This window comes from Cryptotermes secundus, unplaced genomic scaffold (genome assembly GCF_002891405.2).
Source record: "Cryptotermes secundus unplaced genomic scaffold, Csec_1.0 scaffold2419, whole genome shotgun sequence".
NCBI lineage: Eukaryota > Metazoa > Arthropoda > Insecta > Blattodea > Kalotermitidae > Cryptotermes > Cryptotermes secundus.
This window is the reverse complement of record NW_019736438.1, coordinates 212,879-239,474: the sequence shown is the minus strand read 5'-3', so window position 1 is coordinate 239,474 and position 26,596 is coordinate 212,879. Positions and strand designations below refer to the sequence as shown.

At 39.8% G+C, this 26,596-nt stretch overlaps 1 protein-coding gene across 1 annotated transcript in view; it reads left to right on the top strand.

The window, feature by feature from the left end:
• The window catches only part of LOC111869976 (neurobeachin-like protein 1), a 166,675-nt gene that overhangs the window by 6,593 nt on the left and 133,486 nt on the right, over window positions 1–26,596 (top strand). The window contains exons 4-11 of the mRNA XM_033753628.1: window positions 60–249; window positions 8,248–8,336; window positions 12,832–12,915; window positions 18,597–18,746; window positions 22,016–22,234; window positions 23,542–23,625; window positions 24,620–24,757; window positions 25,980–26,089. Coding sequence (XP_033609519.1) covers window positions 60–249; window positions 8,248–8,336; window positions 12,832–12,915; window positions 18,597–18,746; window positions 22,016–22,234; window positions 23,542–23,625; window positions 24,620–24,757; window positions 25,980–26,089 — 1,064 coding nt within the window. The remainder of the gene's footprint in view (window positions 1–59; window positions 250–8,247; window positions 8,337–12,831; window positions 12,916–18,596; window positions 18,747–22,015; window positions 22,235–23,541; window positions 23,626–24,619; window positions 24,758–25,979; window positions 26,090–26,596) is intronic.

Here is a 26,596-nt window from a genome sequence, read left to right as displayed (position 1 = left end):
AATTGTGCTTTTGGGGGGGCTCGCAGTCCACTGTAGCCGGTATAATGTTGTGATTGCAGTTGGTGGAGCATACTGCAGAATTTGGAGATGCTGGTCCTTCATTCTTCATTAACTTCTGTCACTTTCTGGAGTGCCTGTATGATCCGTATTTCACTTGGAGGCATTTCCTGGCAGGGAATCCTGTGGACTTTGAGAACTTGCCATTTCAGCCTGCTCTCTTACATGTGGAGGTTGTGCCATTCATATATGGTTAGTACAGATTCGCTACCTTTGGGGGTTGGAGCTTATCACCTGTTAAATAAAGTGATTTTAACTGCATCATTTAAAAGAAAAGATAAAATTATCCCTGTTCTTCATTAATTAAGCAGCATGCCATGAAGACATGGGGAAGTGGTTGTTATAGCTCCATCATTCTTGACCTCAGCATTAAATGTAGGTGAGTGGTCAGCTTCAAGTCCAGGCTGCTTTACTCACAGGGAAAGAGTCCCTTGTACCCATTTGATAGGAGGCTGTGGAGAAGACAAAAATTTTGACCCTGCTGGGAATCAAATCCTGGTGGTCCAGCTCTGGCCCATTGCTACACCAACTCAACTACACAAACTCCTCCACATATAATCTCCGATAAAATGTTTACATCAGTAAAAATGTGTTTCCTTCATTCTTCTGGGGTAAACTCTGAAGATCAGGGTTCATATTGTTACATATCTTATCCTGAAACCTCAAATCAGTTTCACCAAAGATAACACCATATCATCAGTCAAGTGTTTAAGTTGTGGACCTGTGATTCAGCTATGCAGTAGATTTGTGTCTTGAGTGCTGAAATAATGATATGACAGGCAATTTAAAAGCAGGTAAACATGAAGGTAAGTGCATCATAGCTGCAGACAACATGTGCACTGTTTGATTTACTTTTATATATGCACGGGTTGAAAAATATGGTTACCAGATCAACGGTGGTAAGAGAAAAAAATTTTAACTGGCAACTAATTTGTCACTCAGCAAACTGAAATTGGCTTTTGGAGTCTGGTAATATCATTCATTTACTTGTAACACAGAGGAAATGGTGAACAGTATTCTTAGGAGTGATGATCATAATAATTAGACAATAATATTTTAATCTCTCTTTTAAATTTGGGTCTTTTCCAAGTTATGTCTGGCATGGCATGCCTTTAGGACAAGTAGTATAACAAGCAGGAAGAAATTAATCTTGCACGCTGAGCAGGGGTCAGAGCAAGGTGAGACTAAAATATTTGACTGCCAGATTTTCAAAGAAATTCTGAAGCACTAGATGTGCATACCTGTCAAAGAACTACTGTATCTCCACTGTCATGCACAGAACATACATCAGATTTCTGCATTTGTCTTCATGTTTTTGTACCATTATTTGACAGGAGGATGTTCTGGCTGCAGTAGCAGTAAAGAAAGAAATCTGTGCTCATGGCAGGAGTTATTCCCTGATCATATGACACTCAGGATCACTGGATTTGCGGACTCTATACATCATCTAGTATTGTGAATGGGACTCGAGGTTTCAGAAAGTGGCTCTGTGTTGATAGTTGTCATGGCGGTGGGGAGGTACCTACTTGATTGGGTCTGTGAGAAGGAGAATATCTCAGTCACCAGTCCAGTGAATGAGATAATGTTTTTACAATGAACTCACTAGTGGGTGGCTCCACACTTTTTTCCTGAGGACAAAATGGATACTGTTTCTGAAACTCTTGATTACCAGACAACAGAGCAACTCCCGCAACCCAGTAATTTTAAGTGTAATGTTGCCTGGTATACGGTGAACAACTGCAAATAATTTCTAGTGCCAACTGCGACAGGATGCTAATATTGCAATGTAATATTTTTAGACCCCTTTAGAACTGAAGAGTACAATCTTCTGGGATATAACCAGTGCTTGAGGTGGAATGAAAATAGAACCAGAATGGTTTTCCCCTTTTAATTCATAGACATAAATTATGAAAATATACCGAGTGATGTATATAATCTGTGTTCCATCTAAGACCTACGAACATATTACAGTAGTTTAAATGGCATGCGTTAAAATAAAGTCACACATGCATTACGAGTACTTATCTTTAGAATATTTTCCAGATGTTTTCATTGCTTTCTGAAGTCACTGATCTTCTATCTGCGAGGGCTGCACAAGGCTTGTAATCTGCATGTCAACGTCCTTTCTTTAGCCATTGTTTTACATAATATTCTGCATCGAAAGCACTAAGAGGGGGTCCCACTGATGAAATAAACATTAAACTAGATGCTGTTTTTAAAAGCATCGAGCTTCAGATGGTTGATATGATGTTGTTCATGTTGCTGAATGCATGCTCACACTCTGCAGTTGAAATAATAATAGTATTTGCAGCTGCAATCAACGGCTTTAGTTCATCAGGATACATGTCGTCATTCATTATATTCATGTAATATTCATGGAATCCATGAACTGAAGTTTTCTTACACATCATAAATGACTCATCGAGTTCCATAATCTCTTTATCAGCAAAACATGGATCTTGACATTTTACCCACTTAGCCTTATCCATTATTTTCAAGTTGTCCAGTAACTGACTGTATTTGTCCCTGTTTGACCATGTTGTGTTACTACTTCCAGTCAATTTGTGTGAAGCTCTAGTGGTGAACATTCGGGTGTTTATATTGTCACTTAATTTCTGAAAGAATTGTTGTTCACTAATCTGCACTTTTCCATGTTCTAAGCTAACTCCTTTAAATTCTAATTTATCAGCAGCCGTTAGAACTTCAGAATAATATTCACCTGGATTATTTGCCATGGACTGAAAGATGTGATACTTAACAAGAACTAAATGATGTGCTTCAGGCAATATGATTTTCTTTTCTTGTAATTTTAAAGACAGGTGTTCAAGTTCTGTTAAAGCATCGAACAGAAGCCCCATATTTAGAACAAAGTTTACGTCGCTTAGTTTTCTTTTCAATCCAGAATATTGAACTCTCCCTTCCCGTGCGTTTTGGGTCTACAGACGCATTGTAAAAATGCTTATAAAGAGCAGGGTAATTATTCCATATGGCTTTCACAGACCGCGCACTAGACGATACCCAACGTGTCGTTCCTAACACTCGTCCTATGGTATTTAATCTCATACTCAGTTGTGCAGCAACAGTTTCTAATTCACATTTGTTTACAATATTATTTTGTCCATATATATCACATTTGTTCTTTGGAGACGCGCTGTAAATGGAATAGAGTTTATCAAAAAATGATTGCATGTGGCACACTGTTGACATTTCCCGTACTGTATCATTCACTGCTATTTCTAATCGATGATTACTACAATGCCAAACAATCAATTGATACATTTGGAGCAAAAGTGCACCTGCATGCCTTCCAAGTAAATTAGAGGCCCCATCACAAGCAAATGAAATCCAGTTTCGTGATAAAAAGTCACCGTGAAATCCGTTACTCTTGATATTGTTGAGAAAGGCGTTCCTGATCGTTGCAGCTGTAGTATTTTCTAATTCCACTATATCAAAAAAATAACTACTTGCATCCATGGAATCAGGCAGTTTGCAACGTAAACAGATTACAAGAACTTCTTTTTTACTTTGAGTAGAAGTCTCATCGATCATGAAACCTATCTTAGGATCATTATCAATAATATATTTAACAAGTTTCTTTCTCATCTCATCTGTATATGATCACAAATATCAGTGCACGCATGATTAGACTGCAAGATACGCCCCATAGCTAAACCATTTAGTTCTTGTAAATCAATCAAAGCTGCTAAATCTGTCATGGGACGGTTCACTTTCACTATTTGATAAGCTGTCCTAAATATGCGACAAGTTGTAACGTATTGTTTTTCTTGTGTTTTAACATTCAGACATTCAATTGTTTCTTTTTTAGCAAGGCATAAAATGCCACTAGCTTTAACATGAGCTGCCGATAGTTTATGACAAGACAATTTCTTCCTAATCGACTGTTGTTTCTTCTCTTTTGTTTCAGCATATTCCTTGACCCTACCTTCACACCACTCACTAGATAATTTCAAACCTTGTGTTTTTGCAGGCCCTAGAGTTCCCACTGATTTACATGTTGTACAGCCTAGCCCTTGTTTACTAATTGTCAACCACTCGTATATTTTCAATTTTTCTAGCCATTGATCTTGTGTCCAGTAATTAGGGAAATAATTAACGTCATTTTCATGCACCTGATTTTGAGTCACGCTGTTATCTATTGCAGCTGTATTCACACATTCGGTGGTTTCATCTTCGTTGCAGTGGATGGAACTTACAATTGTTTCACTTTTACTTACAGTTGCACACGGTTCATTACTGCCACTTTCACTTAACTTGGGTTTCTTACTGCGAATTATTCATTTCTCCATTTTCACCGATAAATGAAAACTGATGCTGAACTAAAATAACATTTTGTACAGTTTCTGTCATTGAAGCAAGGATCAACCCAAGGACCCCCCCCCCCACTAAAATTTCTGGCTAAATTCCCATTGGTTGGAATAGAATAAAATATGTGTGTCCTTATGGCTGGGACGTGTCATCAACAATAGAAACTTTTGTGATTATTTACTGTAAATGTCTGACCCATCGCTTAAATGGGATGGGTTCTCACATTATTCTACAAGTTTATATATGTATCACTGGATGTGAGAGTACAGCCTGTACCCATCATAACTGTATTTGTAGTTTGCCGACTGTGCTATTTCAACACCAAATTTGTTTCTGTCCAATGAAGTAGGATGGAGTAGGAAATGTGTACCTCATTTTCTGCCAAGATATTGTGTTTTCATTTTCAATAAAATAACTAAGAATTCAGACGTGACATCAACAATAGAAAAACTTAAAATTTTGTTATAAACAACTGTTCTGTTGGAGACAGGCCACCTCCGCATTGGGATGGGATGGGATGCAAGGCAAGAGAAGGACAAACTGTTTCCGACATTGTATAATTTATTATCAGTCTTAAGAATACGAAAATGAATCTTTCTTTAACCTTTAACCGCCGGAGTTTTGAAACGCAGTTAAAGCTGGCTGACCGGGGTTTATTTAAATGCCCGCTGCTTGCAGGGGTTTAAATCCACATTTCTGCTCTACGTTTAAATGCCAGTTCCACTTAGAGTGCTTGAGCGTTGTATTTGGAATTGCTCTATCTAATACAATTTTTGTGATAAATGAATGGAATTAACTAAAAAATTCTTCACACAGCAGTTCTGCAATATAAAATTTTTCCAATCATACACATAACAGTTCTGAAGTATAAAATCTTTCCTGTTTGTAACACTTGGGCTTGTTAGCAGAAACCCCATGCCATAAAAGTGTGCTGGCCATAAGCCTATATATTTCTATCTGCACAAGTTTCTCAGCTTATTCAGGGTATTTGGCGGAAGTTGATACAAAGGAAAATTGCCTGCCCCCTTCTTTCTTTGGAAAACCCTTATTGCTGCCAAACAAGCGTCTTCCATTTACTGGATCTGACGATTCTGAACAGTTTCATCCTGCTATCATCCTGTGGTGCGAAACTGTCACATAGGGACTTTCGTCTTACCCTTATGCGCAACATGCTGGAACATGGTGTAATGTGTTGCTCCCAACCACAGTTCCCATTAGGTCGACCTCCTGCTGTGTCATCCACAATATTTCGTCTAGAGGAGGCCGATTGACATCACTGGCTGACCTCTTGTGCCATAGAGTCAATTTACCGACCACACAACATATTTTTATTACTATCACACTACATGTTTTGACCTCAAGAGGTCATCCTCAGGTGCACGAACACAGTACAATTACACGCAATCACATTTGTCTTCTCACTTATTCGATCCTGTATCTTATTCAGGCCCACGCTCAATAATATACCAAGCTCCTCTCACAAAACACAAGTCAAAACACTACTATAAACGTCAAAAGTTAAAATTTAAAAATTTAAAATTTTAAATTTGTGAATTGAACTTCAATTCAGATCACTAGTTATGCTTACTTTNGATGGCTACTCATCACGACAAGGACCGTAACAGGTCCAGCAACATCAGAGGACGCGGAAGAACAGCGAGACCTCCAAAAGTGAAAAGTGGGATCAATATAATAAAATTGTAATTTAATTCATGAACTTTTAACCTATAATATAATTAAACTAGTTAAAGTGAACTTGACGCAGTGATAAGCATAAGTAGGAAGAGACAGAGTGACAAGTGAAAGTAAGCATAACTAGTGATCTGAATTGAAGTTCGATTCACAAATTTAAAATTTTAAATTTTTAAATTTTAACTTTTGACATTTAGAGTAGTGTTTTGACTTGTGTTTTGTGAGAGGAGCTTGGTATATTATTGAGCGTGGGCCTGAATAAGATACAGGATGGAATAAGTGAGAAGACAAATGTGATTGCGTGTAATTGTACTGTGTTCGTGCACCTGAGGATGACCTCTTGAGGTCGAAACATGTAGTGTGATAGTAATAAAAAATATGTTGTGTGGTCGGTAAATTGACTCTAATGTTGATTAAATACACAACAGGATGCAAGAAACAATTAAAATCATTTAGAAAAGAACCGGGATGCCATCCCGCCCCACCTCAAGCCCTGGATATAACCCCATGTAATTTGCTGAAAGTCAATCAGTGTTTCTGAGGATGTTGCTACCTGCTTTGTGCTGGTTTCTTGCTTGACTTATTCTTTGACCTTGAAGACAGATATGTTCATCAGAAATGTTGATTGGCTGTGAATGGAGTACACTTCACTATATCCCAGGAGATAGACCTCTTCATAACCACTGCTCTGAGAACTACAAATTCTGTGCCATAGAGCTGACCTGATCATGTTACTGTTAAGTTTGATGCTGCCTCCTCTTGTATTACTTCTACATACTGACTATATCTGATAATGCACTGGCACAGAAGGTGGTAGAAGGTAGATCTGGGTCAGACCTCCAGATCTTGGCTACCAGCTCAAAGGAGCAGCTATCTTCTAGAGAAACCAGAAGTTGCTCAACTGGTTAGGAAATGCCCCCCCCTCCATTATAGAACGCAGACATTTGTAACCGTGTTCATAAGAGCCTACCACTGGTCCCTACCCTGAGACAGATGGATCAGTTGCACACCCTCTAATCCTGTGTCTTTAAGATCCATTTTAATATTAGTCTCCCATCTATTACTAGGTCACCCCAGTGGTCTTGACTGGTTCCTTTCTTTGGAAATACAGTAGAACTTGGTTATAACATCATCAAAGGGACCTAAAAATAGTGTCGTTATAAACGAATGTCGTTGTAACCAAAATGGGCACTTACGCAGTAGCCTCATGTTAGTCACGTAAAAATCTACCAAAAACTGAGTTAAAATGTTGCATTTTTTAGTGAAATACGTAGTTAAGTACAGACTAACGTAACATTAACGTGGAATTGCCCAAATGTGTAATATCAAAGACATATTACAGCGCTTTTCACTGACAATACAAACAATATTTCACGAATCACTTTAACTTTCTCTTCAGTGCTTAAAACTTTCCTTTTCATTGCCATGTTTTTGCTACTGCACTTCTCTGCATTTAGGCAGGAACACTATAGGGTAAGTAGATAATGTGAGGTCCTGTTAGACAAGATTCTAGGAAAGGAATGTAGTTAACAACCTGCCACGTCCTCTTGCACTATTCACGCAGTCCCACCCCACACCCTTGTTTTCGCATAAAACCCACGCTCCTCTTGCAGCCCGCGGTCGTATTCTTCCAGGACAGTCACGTCAGCAAGTAGAGAAAGTGAGGGTGGGCAGACACATCAAACTTTCCCACGATATCAGAGGAATTCAGGAATGAATATGACGTTACATGCGAGGTTGATGCATTTGTGCATGTCGTACTAAGCAAGGTGTAAAAACAGTTGCTTTATGAGGAATTAGTTCGTACCATTGAATATTTGACGCAATAGACAAGATGTCGCAGAAACCGATGTTGCTATAACCAAGTTTTACTGTATGTCATAAAGTTATGGACCTTGTGTATCTTGCCACAGCCTCACACAGTTAGTCAGGAATAAATACAGGTGTCGTAACAATAAAAATATGAAGATGAATTGAAGGATTTCTAATTCATTTTCTTTGTATCTTCTGTCTTCTTTTGATGCATTCTTGCAGTATTAATGAACAGTAACTGAAGCTAAGACCTTGCTTTTGCAGACATGTAGTGATGTCATGATCATCACAATATTGTGTGGCTGTGTGTACAGTGCATATTGCGTTACTTTGTCATTTGGTTTTATTCTCACCCGCCAGATTGTTTCCAGACACCGCTCATTGAGCAGTATCCTCAACTGAGCACAGAACTTGTTCACATTCTGGGAGCTATCATCTCAGGAGCACAGGTAAATAAGTCTGTTGTCTGTCTGTTATGTCTTGTTCATATGAAAATATTTGTGTGTCCTTCTGCACTTCATTTCACTTGTACCAGTTCATCTGATGTAAAGCCACAGTATGACTCCTCTGCGTGTGAAAACTGTGGCCTGTTTCCCATAATTTTCCTCTGCAGAAAGATTGATAGATGAGTTTGCCGTTAACCCAGCTGTGCTATTATTCATATCTGAAGCCCATAAAAGTGGAAATTATGTGTGTGAAAATTAGTGTAACACCCATTGAGAATTCAGTGGGAAGTCTCATCATGTGTTATAAAAGCTTCCATACTCAGAACTTCCCCTGCTTTCTCCCATATTCCTTTCCAGTTCTATATGTTACCAAGTGAGGTGTTGAGGCTGAAATCTAACAGCATCTCCCACGAATAACGGAGGGCACGCAGTAGCATAGTTGGTTGAGGCACTATGCTACAAGCTGGAAGGTTATGGGATCGAATCCCCATGAGGTGGATTTTTTCAATTGACCTAATTTTTCCAGCTGCACTACGGCCCTGGGGGTGACTCAGCTTCTAACAGAAATGAATACCAGGAATATTCCTGCAGGTAAAGGGCAGCTGGCTCATAAGGCTGACAAACTCACTGCCATCTATGAGCTGATTATGTAGAAAATATGGGACCCTCGATGTCTCACAACCCTATGGGCCTCCACAGCCTGTTACAGGGTTACGTACCTTACCTACAAATAACAGGAACAGTCAATTGTAAATCATCTCCTTTATATAGTATGCTACATCTAACATATCCTCATCCAAATATTGTTAGTACTTGCAGAATAGACATGATACCTTGAAATAAGACTGCTCTTTCATTTGTGATCAACTGCATAACTTATGTTGATGCAGCATACTAATACTTCACAATTTGCTCCCATTGTAACACGAAATTATATGTAATAACAATGGAGGATATTAATTCTGTTTCCCCTTCCTGGTTCCTGCCACAGACCTAATAAAGGAACGCCCAAAGATTTTATAAAATCTACTCCATACCCTTAGAGTGCATGCAGTAGTGACATTTGTTAAAGCTGTATGCAGATATTATGTAGCTTAAATCCTTATTCCCCATCTATTTCCTTTTAATTATGTGAGTAAACTTTAATTTCTTATGTGAGATGACTATGATGAGTACTGTCTTCTGGGATATGACTGTGCAGTCTGTTCAACATGGCATCATGTCTCAGAAAACAATACTGTGGGCCCTGCTTAGAATTATCCATGTTAAAGGGGTTTCCCACCAGAAGAGTGAAAATCATTTGGTTCTACATAATGCTGTAAGGGTAATGTGTTATGTCCCATGTAGACTGTTTCTTAAGTAAAAAGTGTCCTGCCAAAGAAGGGCAATTTGAAATACACATATTGAACCTATACCCATTTAATAAGCCTTTGTCATATTATATTATGTTCTCTATGTACAGAAATGAGTGGGAAATAAAGTAATGGTCCACATAAATCAAACATGTCACAGTGCTTAGCAGCACGCAGTAGAGTGTAGGTAAAGGTAAGGAGATAAAGCTGTCTATGTAACAGACTGTGGAGGCCCATAGGGTTGTGAGACATCGAGGCACACATATTTTCTAGACAGTTGGCTCACAGATGGTGGTGAGATTGTCAGCCTTGCATGCTGGCTGCCCTTTACCCCCAAGAACATTCCTGGTACTGATTTTTGTTAGAGGCTGAGTCGATCCCTGGGCCATAGTGCAGCTGGAAGGATTAGGTAAATTGAAAAATCTATGACCGAGTTTGTAGCACAGTGCCTTGCTGAGTTTTAAAAGTTTGGAACAAATACCAGTGACTTTCTGACCTTGTCCATCCTTGTATTTACTACTACTACTACTACTACTACTACTACTACTACTACTACTACTACTACTACTACTACTACTACTACTACTACTACTACTACTACTACTAGTGGGGTGAGACTGAGTACACTTGATATGTTGGCCACTACTGGCCTAGTGTACCAGCCCCGGATGATAGATGATGGTGATTTTGGAGCAATTTGTGGAATGAAGATTGGCAGGGGAAACTGAAGTACTCGGAGAAAACCTGCCACAGCGCCATTTTGTCCACCACAGATCCCACAAGAATTGAGCTGGGCTCGAACCCGGGCCGCTGCAGTGGGAAGCCAGCGACTAACCACGTGAGCTATGGCAGGGCCATTCTCCTTCCATATAGCTGGTAGCATGGGCTCTCTATGCAGGGTTACGTATGATGAACATAACGTGTTGAATTTCATGAAGTTACATTAAAGTAAAGTGATGTGTGTGTGTGTGTTGTATGTAGCTGTATTGATGGCTACAAAAACAGACATAAAGTTTAAGGTGTTATCAGTTTTTGAGCAACTAGAAGTCTATAAGAAGGTCACTACTCACCCACATGCATGCACGCACACACACAGATAGGTTGTGGAACAACCTAGCATATCAGTGTTGAGACTAGTTAACATACTCCACCATTGTGTAATTACTCAGCCAGGCAGAATGAAAATGAGAAGATTGAATCAGTGCCCCTGGACTGATTCAGTTGTAAATTGATTATACTAGTTCAACATCCAGTGTTCAGACAGAAGGCTGAAGAAATAGCCTTAAACCTGAACATTGAATTATTTGAAAGACAAGTAAAACAAATCAGGATTGCATGCTTCTGGGATAGTTTTGTGTGTGTTCTCAAATTAAGCCATGTTAGGTAGATCTGGAGATCCTGAAAGCATATTGCACTCATACACTGTAATATAAAGTACAGTGTGTCCTATTAGGATATGAGTTTAAATATATAATCCTGCAGAATCGTGAAGTAAACAGCAAAGAAAGTAATCCCTATCTAAAAGGAAGTATACAAGGAGATTTGTAACTAGTTTGTTCATATTTCCTGGTATTGATTCTACATTTTGCCTGTGTGCAATGTATTCCATTGTGACTGTGTCTTTCTTTCTACAAAATTATCTTTGTGTCAAGAAGAATATTATTCATTATTTATCTCCTACTCTGACCAATAACAAGTGGGTTCATCCTACAGACCCCAAATGCTGTCACTGGTCTCTGTCTTGAGCCAGTTGCATCTGAACCAGAACCCCTTCATACCAATTTCATGCATTAGTGACTAGACACAGGATTTGGATTGATTATTTAATTTATTGAATGCTTGTGACTCGTAACTACAAATGATTATAACAGACACTCCAGAGATCGCTATAGCACACACTAAATCTTCTCAGTTTTGCTCTGACTTCGCCAGTCATTGCTTGGTAACAACTTTTAGCAATGGAAATTCCTATGCTTCCATGCTGACAGCCATCCACATGACTGCTGACTTAGAACTAACTGCTAATCGCTGACTGAAGTATGGGTCTGTTTTCATGCATAATCAGCATTTGTCAGCATTTTGCATTTCTTATGGTGTTATGACTGGTCTGTGTAAATCTCTTGTGGCCTTAACTGTAATTAGATTTTATTATGTTACATAAGAAAGTGGGTGCCATACACTGGTCTGAAAGATTGCAAGGAAACTTTGACATCATGTGCAAGATTTTTATTATCTGGGATGTGATGATATGTAGTCTGGTGCAGTGTTACTAGTGGTTTGGAGGAACCTGCTGCCTCCATCTTCAGGGTAGAGAATTAAAGCAAGCATGTTAGAAGTGGTATGGAAAGAAGTAAAGGCCAGACTGGAACTGGAGGCGGAGCCTTGAGCGAACCAATAGAAATCAATGTAAAGAATGTTTGGCTCTTGAAAGGGCTGTTCCCCTTGTTAGTGCTTCATGTGTGCTCCCATTCCTTCAGACTATGAAAACAGCAACAGTTTCCCCACTGTGTTTCTCTTTGACTTCCCTTTATCTTCTGCTAGTTCACCCAGACCCTTTATTCCTCCCATCCACTGTGCCCTTGAAAAACAAAGGAGTACAGTATGTGTGTTTCCAACACAGAGAAGTATTAGAATTTCTGACACAAAGGAGTTTTAGTGTTTCCATGACACAAATAATAATTAGTGTTTCTAACTCATGAAGGAGTATAAGGTTTTCGAACACGCAAATGATAACTAGTGTTTCCAGCCCACAGAAGAGTATAAGTGTTAACACAGAAAGGAATATTAAGAGTTTTCAGCAGAAAGGATTGTTAGTGTTTTCAATACACAAATGAGTATTAGTGCCTCCACACACACAAAGGAGTATTAGAGTTTGAAACACACAGAAGGGTATTATGCAGAAAAGATTGTTGGAGTTCACAGCACACAAAGGAATACTGATATGTCTAACACACAATTGAGTGTTAATATTTCCAAAATGGAAATAAATGTTATGGATTCAAGCAGAGAGAAGTTGTTAAGGGATAATACGATATGCTGTATGTTTTTTCAACTCATGGTTCCTGTTGGAATACATGGCACACATTTGTGTTCTGACTTACATGTCTGTACATACATCTTACTTCTTGACATTTCAAATTTTTCAGAGTATGATATTAAGCTTTAAACCTCTCAGTTTAGATGATCGAAGAGAAAGCCTAGGTAATTCAGCTCATTGCTTGAATGAAGGGGTGAGTGTTTAAAATGCATGCTTGTATTCAATTTGGTTTGAATGTTCGTTTTTATTGTAACTGAAGAGACTAAGGCTCACCTCCCATATAAGCTACTGCCAGAATATCCTTAAATAACACAACTATATGCAGTATTTGATTCTCTGGGTTGTGAGAATACATTCCACAAAATGGTGGCAGCACTGTTGCAGCCATTTGCTGTTTCCTGTATAGCAGAGCTGTCCAACTTCAGGTAACTCAGGAGTAGCATTGTCCCTTATGTGGGATGCATTACAAAAATAAGATATAGTTTTCCCGTATACTGATACAGATGTGTGCCCTGCTATGTTCAGAGCTCTAAAGTATGAGCCCATGGGTAAGAATTGTACCCATGAAAGTAAAGGTAAACTTGTCCCTGTGCTTAATTAATTAAGCACTGTACCATGTAGATGTATTGGGGAGTGGAGATATAGCTCCATCGCTCTTTATCCCACCACTGGTTGGAGATGTGTGGTCAGCTTTACCCCCAGTGAAAGAGCCCTTGGTACCCATTGGACAGGAGGCTGGGTGGACTTCAGAGCTGGTCTGGATGCTGTGGAGAAGAGAAAAAACTTGCACTGTTGGAAATGAAACCCAGCCTTTCAGCCCATTGCTATACTGACTGAACTATCCTAGTTCCTCATTGTACTCACAGAGTTACTGGGAAATTTTTTGTACTTGAATGTTGCCAGGCTGATAGTATTTGGACATCAGCTGCTAATGGTTTGCAAGGTTATATCAATATTTCATACAATTTTGGAGTCGTAATACTAATTTTGTACTTTTCTAAATTGTTCATTGGGTATTTTGAAAATAATTGCAAATTTATGCAAATATTTAGTAAATGTCTTCCGTAAAGTTCTCGCATCTAAATTTATTTCTTTAAGAAGAAGAAAGCTTCAGCACATTTTGTGGAATGGAAGGATATTTTCCTAGTGTGTAGAAAGCCCTGCTCTAGACTGTTAAACCCTTCGCAAATGCGTTGTGGCAGGCACCTCAAGAGGATTCTCTGTGTTCTTTTGGCTCCCATCCTCAGGTTGTATTGCAGATAGAGTTGCGTGGGCCTTCAGAAGGATTCTGTTCTGTTGTCTGATGTTTAACATTGCCTGTAAGGTCTTGGTGCCATGTAGTCTGTAGGTAGGTATTGACGTTACAGAGGAACGTAACTGTCTCCATCTCTACCCTGAAGATGGAGTTAGCAGGTTCTTTGAATAATCTGGTACCTATCTAGCAGACTAGGTAATGTTACATCTCAGAATAATGTGATCTGAAGATTATTTTTTATTATTATTATTATTATTATTATTATTATTATTATTATTATTATTATTATGAGAATCATATCTAATGTAGTGCCTGAAAAGTTAAGACTTATTTTCCATGAGTTCTGTGTCATGTCTTAGTGAACCATTGATTTAATGGAGCTGTTTCCACACAGCCACAGGACTGATGAGTAGTTCACTAAGATGTGCCATAAACTTTCATGGAATCTGAGCATAAGAGATCTTTTTTGGTGGCTGATTTAGTATTGCAGCTAAACAAGATTGGGAGCCATTTGTCTGCATTTTGTAGAGAATTTAATTTGCCCCAAAACACCTGCAATCCTTCACCCTCAGCCTTGGCTGCAAGATACATCCATTGTATCTGTAGGATGTCTGTGGCTTGCCTGTTGTAGGACTTTTGTTCATAGTAGGAAACAGTCAACTCCTTTCAAGTTCTAGCTCTTACTCATTTGAGATTTTAGCATGTGTTACTGCTGTGGCTGTGTGTAGACTTGTAATTGATGTACAGTGACACCATAAAGCACTGAAACTTTCAGAGAAAATCATAATGAAGCAGACACGCAGTGTAGTGTGTAGCAGAACTGCATGTTCTGGCCAAAATATGTTATTTCTTTTTTCATTTTGGGTTGGTACCTCAAAATTTGCCATGTAGTGCATAAATAAGTTTCATCCTCTGTCATTTCTCATTCCAAATGACATAACCTGTGCAGTGTACACAGTACTTTCAAGTAAACAAAACAGAAATGCCTACATTTCAATAATAGTAAACTTGTGTCATGCCTGATAGCAACAATGTTGTGATTAGGGAAAGGCTAAGCTATATATTTCTGTTGCTAGAATACAAACAGAGGAATTGTGATAAGGGGGACAAGTAAGAGAGCTGGGGAAGCAGTATGGGGTAAAGGAGGACAGGAGATACAGGTGATAAATGAAAGTAAGAAAGAAATTAATTGTTTTCCCTGTCAACTTTTGATATGGGACACATCAGCTGCTTGTCTGTGCTGATGATGTGAATCTACTGGGTGACAGCATAGATACCATAAAGAAAGACAGAAACTTTAATTGATGCTAGCAAGGAGAAAAGTAAATATATGTTGCTATCTCATCACCAGAATGACATAAAGATTGTTTTGAAAATATGGCACAGTTCAGATATTTGGGAATGACAGCAACAAATCAAAACTTGATTTAGGAGGAAATTAAGTGGAGATTGAATTTGGGTAATGCTTGCTACCATTCAATCCAGAACCTTCTGTCTTCTCGTCTGCTGTCTAAAAACGTAAAAATTATATTATACAAAACTATAATTTTGCCTGTGGCTCTGTATGGTGTGAAACTTGGTCTCTTACATTAATGGAGGAAAATAGACTGGGGGTGTTTGAGAACAGGGTGTTGAGGAGAATATTTGGACCGAAGAGAGATGAAGTGACAGGAGATTGGAGAAAACTGCACAGTGAGGAGCTTCATAACTTATACTCTTCACCAAGTATAATTAGAATGATGAAGTCAAGGAAGATGAGATGGACGAACATGTAGCATGAATGGGGAGAAGAGAAATGCGTATAGGATATTAGTTAGAAAGCCAGAAGGAAAGAGACCACTAGGAAGACCGAGACATAGGTGGGTGGATAATGTGAAAATGTACCTTAGATAGGATGGGGTGATATGGACCAGATCAATCTGGCTCAGGATAGGTACCAGTGGAAGGCTCTTGTGAACATGGTGATGAACATTTGGGTTTCATAAAGTGTGGAAAATTTTGAGTAGCTGCAGAATTGTTGGCATTTCAAAAAGGACTCAGCTCCATGAAGTAAGTCCGTCAGTCATCTTCTGATGGACTGTGCTACAGTAATTATAAGTGACAGTTTCCTCTGAAAGTTCTTTGCCTATTGACCAGATCTGTTTGTTGGTTGCTTCATAGCCTTATAGCGCAGACTACAAAAGTATATCTGATATATGCATTATGGTTGTTTAAACATATATGAAGCATGAAAATATTGAGCTGTTAAAGAATGGCGCTAGCTGTACTAACCTTTAATATTGAAGAGAATCAAAGAGACAGAGCATTTAACATAAGACAGATGCCATGCCCTATTGACTGTACCTGTAATTTGATATTCCATACAGATGCTGGAATTTTGTGCTAGAAGGGGTCATGAGATATCATTCCTTTCAGTTTGTAGAGTTGTGCTCATGTTTTGCAGCAATATATGATCTTCATTTAATTCAGTCATTTATAAATTTTATTTAATGTTGTCCCCTCAGCTTAGTGAAGATTTCATTGTGTCCACTCCCCTTTTGACTTTGTGTATATAGAGGGCAGTTTTTCCACATCTAATTTTTAAAAGCAATATATTTTAGGTTCTTATCAGTTAATATTTATCAAAATTTTACAAATGATAAGACATTTTGAGACTTGTAATCGGTTCAGTTTTAGTACATAAATTTGCCCTGAATAACCAGTATCCTTCCTCTAACCAGCCCCTCTGGGGGGTACAGTTCAGTTATTGACGTTTTGTACATTATCAATTGTCCCTTTTTTTAAAAGGATCTTATTCACCCTGCAGTTGGGCTTGCCTCACAGTTAGGAAACCACTGAATTAATTATTCATAAAACTGTAAGATTTGAGTTTTCACGTTTTGATGAACTAGATAAATCTAGAAAGTTTCCATCTGCTGTGATATAATGTCACATGGCTCTGCGAATGCCAGCTGCCAGAGCAAGCCGCAGGGGAGATGTGGCTAGCCACGCCCTCATTTCCCATTGGCTGTCTAGAGAAAGAGAGTGCACCAATAGGAGATGACAGAAGAATGACCTGCTTGGTCCTGAAAATATCTGCAAATGCAGACATGGGATCGTGGGAGACGGAAGGTGTGAGCGTCTGCGGTAGGCAGAGCACTGAGGTGGCTGGGAGGAATGCCGCATGCGATGGGAGATGATTGGAGCAAGTATGAAGGAAGAGGGCAGTAAAGAAAAACAAGACTCTGGGTTGATGATTGTCCGGTGCCCTGATATGGGCAGTGTGCCCACCCTACACATTTGGACTTCTCTCCCTCATGTTCCCATGTTTGCACTAGCAGCCCTTTTCAAGGCCCAGCATGTCACTTTTTTGTTGTCTCCTGTTGGTGCACTGTAAAGAGCCAATAGGAATCAAGGAGATGGCTTGCCAGGTCCCATATTTTACATATAATAGTCCCCCTCCCCAAAGTGGTTGCATGACTCTCAGAATCATGAGGCAGAAGAATATGGTTATGAGTCCATGTGGGACCGGAACCAAGAATGACTGCTGGCAAAGGCTAGCAGAAATTTACAAGGCAGCCAACTTGCTCTGTTGGCTGTTTGCCAAAGGCAATGGTATGTCAACTGTTTAAATCTTATACAGGAAACAGTGATGGTCTGGTACAGCATACAGAATGGATTATCCTGGAATGGTGATTCATTAGAAAAAAGTTCTTGTGTTCTTTGCTAAATCTTATATCATATAAGCATTTAGTATATAGCCCAATTGAAACTTTGCTTGAACCTTAACATTTGAGGTATGAAATCCTGTAAATTGTATTTAAAAATTCAGTTCTTACCTTACAGTAAACATACTTTGTCTCCATTACAGAGAACATTTGATTGTTGCCATTCAGGGAAATAATTACTGTTTAATGTCAGAATTATATGAACCACATATCTATGAGCTTAGACATAGCTTATACATTCTCTGGGCAAAATGCAGACTTCATATACATATGTACATATGAAGAAAGCAGTCTTCTGGGATGTGGCACCATGTAGAAAGGTGTTAATCGATGTTTCGGAGGAACGTATCGCCTCTATCTTCAGGGTTGAAGAAAAAAGAAGAAATCTGCAAGCGGAGAACCAGCATGAGCAGGTGCAACAGACTGAGTCAAGTCGAGTAAACCCAGCTGTATAAAAACAGGAAGAGAAGGGAGAGGGGCTACATGGGAAGTCAGTAGAGAGGAGAACGGAATGGTCTGGGGAGGTGGGCCAACAGGTAGCAGGCCAAAGCAGGTATAGCGTATGTGTCATGGGGAGAAAGTCAGTGTTAATTGGAGGGTGTTCCTTTCCCTTCCTGCTCTTATACAGCTGGGTTTACTCAACTGGACATAGTCTGTTATCATCTGCTCACGCTGGTTCTCCCCTCATGGGTTTCTTCTTTTTTCTTCTATCCTGAAGGTGGAGGTGATACATTCCTCCGAAACATCGGTTAACACAATATCTAGACGGTGCCACATCCCAGAAGACTGTTTTCTTCATAGTCACTGCCGTGAAAACCTCAAATCTTACCAAGCGGTACATATAGCTGCCAGTATTCTCTCAGAGGTTGAATAATGTTATATAGCTTTACAAATAGTGTTTTATTTTTTCAGCACAATGCGCTACGTGCTATTTGTCCTGCTACAGTGAATATTATTATGGGTATTATATCACACTCAAAAGCAAACACAGATGTACGATGCACTGCCATTCAGTGTTTTGTTATGATGATTCAAGTGCTCAACAAGTCCTCGCCTGACCAGGTTAGTATTCATGTCTCCTCTGAGCCCTCTGAGGCCACAGATGGGTGATGGGGGAGGGGATGGTGCTTGAAGCATCCCACCCTCTGCTTACATTCAGCCTTCTCTCACATCCATAGTGAAGGTTGTCACTGCCAGCATTAGTGTGCACGGAATGGCTAGAGAGCTGGAGGGGAATATAGGGAAGTGCGCTGGGGGTGGAAGCATAAGAGTGTGAAGGAGATGTCGAGGCATCAGTGGTCAGAGTTCCTGCCTACAGATCCAGAGGTCCCGGGTTCGATTCCCGTCACCACCAGATTTTCTGAGAAGTGGTGGGTCTGGAACATGGTCCACTCAGCCTCATGAGGATAATGGAGGAGCTCTTTTAAGGAAATAGCAGCTCCGGTCTAGAAAACCGAGATTATCAGCTGTGGGGATTCGTTGTGCTGACCACATGATACCTTCTATCCGCAAAAGTTGGCACTAACCTCACCAACAAGTGGCGGTCACTCGGTCGGTGTAGTTCACTTGTGGATTATAGGTCACGGAGTTTTTTTTTTTTTTGTATGGTTCAGTGATGAGATCAGATTTTCTGATTGACCCAATTACATGTAAGTAGGCTTCTCCCCACGTTTTTTCCCAATAACAAGCAGATCCAGTTTGCGGTTTTTGTATGTAGTGGCTCAAATTTGAGATTGGAAATTGTAAGGCATTACCTAAATGTTTGAGACTTGCGAAAAGTGTTTTACAGCTTTACATTAATATGTCAACACCTGGGCAGGAACTAGGTTAAGAATGTGATGATCAGCATTCATGTGTAATAGCGTAAGTAAGACGCTCCGCTAACTAGGCCACTGGAGATGGTCATATGAGTAAATACGCAGCAATAAGATACCGTGGGTCCACCCCCAGCCACATAGAATATCCAATGAGAATATAACTTTGGGAATTGAGGACACTAGGGAGGAGTTAACTACCCCCTGTCGTCAACAGCTGAATTAGCAAATCAAAACTATAAATTACTGAATTTCGAGGGACTAGGGATCTGATCTAACACAGAATATTGAGTTGTCAGCTGAAGGCTCTCTTCAACATGGGCCTTATGAGCGGAGGCAGTGGGCCTGCATCTTGTACTACAAGTAAGTTTCTTTACGCATATCAGCCATGTTGTTAAATATTATTGTTGATAAAGGTGTTGTTGAGTGATTTCAATGTGCAAACTCCAGTGTGCCCGGCGAGCCCTTGGGGGAGGATACTAGAATCATGTGACATATGATTGCCTAGGATGTTAGTCAGGCAATAAGGGTTTTATAGTGTATGTGTTAAGGTTATGATAGCGTGTAGTGATAAATATAATATGTGGGTTTCAATATGTAGAACTAAGGGTAGATTATGTTAAGAGTGAAACTTGACGAAGGATAGTGTAATCATATTTAATGAATAGTAGGGAAACAGGATCCCATGGAACGATTAATACTTGCCTGTAGTCGAAGAGAGAGAGATACTTCTGTTTACACCCCCGAAGGGGAGGTTCCTAGCGTAGCTGCAAGTCAATTCACTATGTAGTCCCGACTGAAAGTCGGCCTTGTTAATAATGTAAATATTGTAAATCATGTAAATATAAGAGTGTAAATAGATAGAGGAGATAGGATAGGATGTACGCAGGGAATTGTGATTCACCCTCCATAATCACCTTTCCACGACCCATCCAGCAGATCCTACCCAAAATGAGAGTTGCAACAGCAGCTGAATGCTTAAGGGGAGGTACTAGGAATGGACAGGGGTAGGCACCTGCCACACAGGCAGGAGTTAGTAGCCTTGATACCAACGCCCCTTAAGATGTATTAATAATGTAACACGTGGCTACCTGTAAACTATATGAGGAGTTGTCAAGAAGGAGCTATGACTATATGTCAGGGGGTAGTTCCCACAATAGAGAAGACAAATGGTGGCAGCTTTAAGTGAGAGAAGGGAGCCCCGAAACTGGAGAATCCTAGCTGAGGGTAAGCTAGGATTATTGTGTTAACTCCTTACAGCGTAAGCTGTGGTGGTCAGGAGGGGTACCTGCACGCCCCCCTGCACCACGGCGTTACAAGTGGCGACAGCGGTGAGACAACCAATCCACCCCTGTCGCAGGGATGTTACACGTGGTGGCGGCGAGGGATCCCTCCACGCCCCCCCTGCCGCCACGGCGTTACATTGTACAATTTTATCAGTATCTCAGTCTGTAAAGTGTTGAGCGATGGGATGACTGATGAATATGGCAGTGGAGAAGCTTTAGAAGGAAGCATTTGTGGCTAAATCAAGGTGGTATACCATCATGTTCCTGGAGAAAGCTGAGGAAAACCATGTAAGTCTCAGTCAGTTTAGCCATTGTCTCATCTGAGATTTGAGCTAAGCACCTTCTGAATGCAGGTCTAGAGCGTTACTACTGCCATGTTCTGTTCAGTCGTTGTGTTCGTGTTCTCTTTGGAATACTTGATGATAGAGCCCAGAAACCCAGTAGTATGAAGTGCAGTATACCAATGAGAAAACTGCGCCATGCAAGTTGACTCAAGTGGTAATACATCTGACATGTATTCAGGAGATGTATGGTTTGAACTTTGGCTAGGACACCAACTATCCTGACTTGAGTTTTTCAGTTTTCCTCAGTCCCTTCAAATGAATGTCACTACAGAACCTGTAATGAAGGTACAACTGCTTCCTTACATACCTGTATCTCTTCCAAATCATTTTTAATCATCATCGAAGCACTTGTTTCAGTTGGAGATACTGACAGTGTCATTAGATAAACTACAAGTAAATAAAATAATTTTACAACTTGTGCCTCTGTACCCCTGGACATTCATAGTGTAGTCTGTATAGCGACTGGCTATGGGCTGGAAGACCGAGGGGTCAGAGTTTGAGTCCTGGTAGGGTCAAGAATTTTCCCTTTTCCACATCCAGACTGGCTGTGGGGACCACCCAGCCTTGTATCCAGTGGGTACCAAAGGTTCTTTCCCCAGGGGTAAAGTGGCTAGGTCGTGAAGCTGACCACTCACCTCCAACTCGTGCCGAGGTCAAGAAGACATGTATCTATACATCCACTCCCCCATGCACCTTCATGGTGTAGTGCTTAACTAGTTAAGCACATGGACAGCTTTACCTTTACTGTACCTTACCTTACCTCTGTACCCCTGTTCCATGGTTCTCTGTGAGGCAGTGAACATGTATATGAAGAGAGGCTGACAGGCTGTGAACACTGAATGTGTCAGGATTATCTGTTGTGTTTACTCAGTCTGATTGTTTGGCAGAGGCAAATTGAAGTTGGAACCATCATCCAGCTGTACCAGGATTTACTGATTGAACTTGTCATGAATGAATGGCATGAGAAGTCATCACAGACTCTGTGTGAGATGGTGATTGCATTGCGTTCCCTCCTGACTGACTCTTGGACACGCGAACAGATCCAAGGGGTGATGGTGGATAATCATGTACTGGACACAGTCATCACAATTATCGAGGAGAGCACGGTGAGTGCCTGGAACTTTGTGGTACTGTCTGTTCATGAAAACTGCAGCCATTATAGTTCAGACACACCATGTTATCAGTGCACAGAATTTATAACCTCGAGGTACAGATCTTAAGGATTATCCTAGGTGTAGGTTCCAGGGGTCAGAATATTCAGCTGCATTTTAAATATGTGTAGATATGTAAGTAATGTATCACATAAGTTACACAGCTAACCACCTAACTCTGTCAGGTTGAGTTCTTCCTGAGAAGCTAGTAGTTGCTCAGTTATTCAAGAAATTTTCATCATGTAATTTTTCCATCTGAAGATCCATTGTGATGGTCTGAAGGTCCCACCATCAATCCTATCCTGAGCCAGATGAGTCTGCTTTGTATTCAATTTAAAACTAAGACAGTAATGTCAGACACTTTTGCAATAAATGATGATAATAATTAATAAGTTTATCAACAGTACCCTCAGTACTAAATTCTTGGGAGTTATAGTTGGTAGTGCCTTAGTATGGAGGAATCATATTGATTTACTTGTAAAAAAATTAAGTAAGGCTTGTTACATAATTATAAATATGAAATATTATATGTCTATTTCAGCTCTAAAGGTAATCTATTCCTTTTTTCACTCCTTAATGAGCTATGTTATCATCTTTTGGGGAAACTCATCTCATAGTTCATCTATTTTTCTTCTCCCACCCCTCCAAAAAAAAAAGGCTATCAGAGCAATGTTGGTATACGGCAATAGAGTTTCGTGTAGAAACATATTTAAAGAGTTAAATATTTTATCACTTGCATTACAATATATATTTTCGTTGTTAGTATTTGTATTGCAAAGTAAAGTTCCTTTTTCATAAAGCATTGATTCTCATACTATTGATACTAGACAAAGAAAAAATTTGTATCTACCTCAAGCTAATTTAACTGTTTATCAAAAAGGAGTTTATTATGCAGGTATAAAAATATTTAATAAATTGCCCGTAGAGATCAAAGACACATCTTATAATTTTAAAAAGTTTAAGGTTGTATTAAGGCATTTCTTGAACATTCATACATTTTATACTGTGGATGAATATCTAAATAGATAACTTTTATTATTGTTGTATTCACTGTACTGTCTAGTTGTGTAATAACTATGTATGTTTTCTGTGCTCTATATTATTTTATGGCATGTTCTATATCCATCTTTGGATCTCTTGAACTTACAATAAATACAAATACAATACACTCCCATCCTAAGATCCATTTCAGTATTATTCTCCCATCTACTCTTGTAATAAAATTACGTATGTTGAATTAAGATGACTGTTGTTCTTTGCAGAGATTTACGTTTGAGAGACAAATCTTGGCATCCGAATGTGTCAAGGCTTTGACATCAATGTTGGTTGGCTCATCTGATGGAAAGGTAAGTCCAGGGCTTGAGGTGGGGCGGGATGCGGCGGGATGGCATCCTGGTTCTTTTCTAAATGGCTTAAAAGCATCCCGTTACTTCTTTGGCAGTAAATGCAATGTGCAGTTATGTCTGTGAATTAAAAGGGGAAAACTATCCCGGTTCTATTTTCATTCCACTTCAAGCACTGGGTAAGTCTCTTATGTGTACCATGAACTGTATACCTAAAAGGAATGCATGTAATGGAGGTCATGTCCATATGTTCATCAGCATGTTTGAAATAAAGAAGTGCTGGATGAATTCTGGTTAAATTTCATCTGAGCATCATGCCATAAGAGGCTGGCTTGAGGTTGTAATTTTTAATTTCCTGTGGTTGTAATAATGACATGGCACATGCACACACCTGTGAGGCAAGAATGACACTAGTGCCATTTCTGAAATGTGCTATCCATTGTAACAACAGGAAACATAGTAACAATACTATTACTGGTAAGCAGGAATAAGAATAGTTACTAATAATAAAGTAACAGCGATAGTAACAGTAAGAATTAGTCATTGGTTTCCCACTGTGGCAACACAGATTCCATCCCAGGTCAGGTCATCACTGATTTGTGATGGAGAAAATAGCACAGATGTAGGTTTTTGTCTGAGTACTTAGCTTCCTCCATCAATTCTGAATGCATTAATTGCCCCACATTCACTAATAATCCTGTCATCACCGCTGTATAGTCTCGATATTGACAGCATTATTAAATAACCAACTAAACAGACAAGAAACATGTGAAGAATTATGATGAAGAAGCCACTTGGAAGACCAAGAAGATAACAGTGATGCATATTTTAAGGAAATTGGTTTTAGTAATGTGACTTGGGCTGAAGTGGCTCAGGATTAAACATTCCAGTGGATTGATTTGGGTCCTTATTTTCATAGTGTTAGAGTGAGCGTGACGCAGGAGGTCTGTCTGTTGAACGTTCCATGGAGACTCCATATGTATATTGGTACTTGCAGGAAAAACTCGTGCGAACTTCTGGGTATGAGCGGCTCTTCGCAGCTCTCAGAAGTATTGGCCCACCGTCAAAGGGGCTGCTTCATGCATTGCTTACCATGGCAGCTGAGGAGGAACCATCTGAACAGAGCAAGCTCAAGGTAGTCAGCTAGCAGCTTTAGTGTCAGAAGTTTGCAGGTCCGGCCGTGTCATGTGTGATAACAGCCACGGTAAATTGGTATACTGATGGAATTCTAATATAATATTTCAGTAAAATGAGTCTGTGCCAGGTGAGGAAGAAAATTATGGACTCAAGGTCATTCTGATTGCTTATTGAATGACCTCAGCAGGCATTAGAGCCAACATGACTCATTCATTTAAGGATTTGGATGATTGAATGGAGAATTGGGGTTCAATTCCCAACAGAGCCAAAGATATTTATCTTCACCATCATGTCCAGACTGGCTGTGGGGCTCACCCAGCCTCTCATCCAGTGGGTACCAGGGTTCTTTCTCTGGGAGGCAAAGTGGCTGGGCCATGAAGCCGACATTCACCTCCATCTAGTACTGACGACTCCACTCTCCTATATATATGCCGGCATGGTGTGGTGCTTAATCAAGAACTTGGAAAACTTTGGCCTTTCTTTTGCCCTTGTAGTTGTTACCAATATTAGTTTTTATTTTACTGTGGTCTGTGTTTATTCTGATCGGCCATTGATATTCTCAGAATGCTGATGTGCATAACTTTATATTGCAGTTCTCTCTGTTATAAACACAGAGCAAGTTGGCTCAAGTGCTAAATCTTCAGGTCTGTATTTAGGAGGCACCTTCCCCAAGTATAATTAGAATTATATTCATTATAACTAGAATGGTCAAGTCAATTATGATGTGATGGGTAGGGCATGTAGCACAAATGTAGCGAAGAAAAAAAAATATATATATAGGATTTTGAATGGAAAACCAGAAGGAAAGAGACTTCTAGAGGGAAGACCAAGACATAGATGGGTGGATAATATTAAAATAGATCTTAGAGAGATAGAATGGGGTGGTATAGAATGGATTGATCTGCCTCAGGATAGGGACCATTGGAGGGTTCATGTGAACAAGGTAATGAACCTTTGGGTTCCACAAAATGCTGGGATGTTCATGAGTAGCTACACAATTGGATTCTTCTTACGAAGGCCTCAGCTCCATGAAGTTAGTTGACGAGAAAACTCTGGGTTTTCTGGTGTTTACCAACATTTTGGAGGGAAATTGCAGCCTCTGTATTCACTTGCACCCTGAACACAGAGCAACAGGTTTGTCTGAGAGAGCAGTACCCACCTAGGAGACTGCAAAAGATCACAACTTGATTGTGTTTTCAGCCTTCACTTTGCTGTTCCAGAACGCGGATGTGTTGCTGCTGATAGTGAGATGGCTAGGCAGTGTAGATGCAGATGATCAACAATGGCTTGCAGGAGAGTCCTACAAACTTTGCACATCTAATCTTCCAAGGCATGTACTAAATCAAGGATTGATTAATCAGTTTGATTATTGACCCTAGGCATTTACTTTATGTTTCATTTTCTTTTTTAATTCTGTGCTGTGTTTGGGATTTGAGTCCCTCACAGCATCGACTGTGAACTGTGCCATCTCCCAGGATGTGGCATCATGTTATCTGCTAGAAGTTTATCAGTGTTTTGGAGGAACATACAAGGTGTGGCAATAAAGAACCTGGATTACTTTTATGACTCATTTCCGGCCACGTCATTGACGAAGAGGAGGGTAGGGCATTGACCCTTGGACTTCCCTCTACCGTCACACAAAGTTTCATTCACGTGCATCGGTTAGTCTGGCCGCGACCATTGTTAGAAGCGGATCGTGTTTCTGAGCTCCGTCGGAATAATGCTGAGTGCTAATGCAGAACAACGTGCTAACATCAAATTCCTCACAAAACTTGGAAAATCTGCCACTGAAACTTACAATTTGTTGACAGAAGTATATGGTGATCAGTGTCTATCT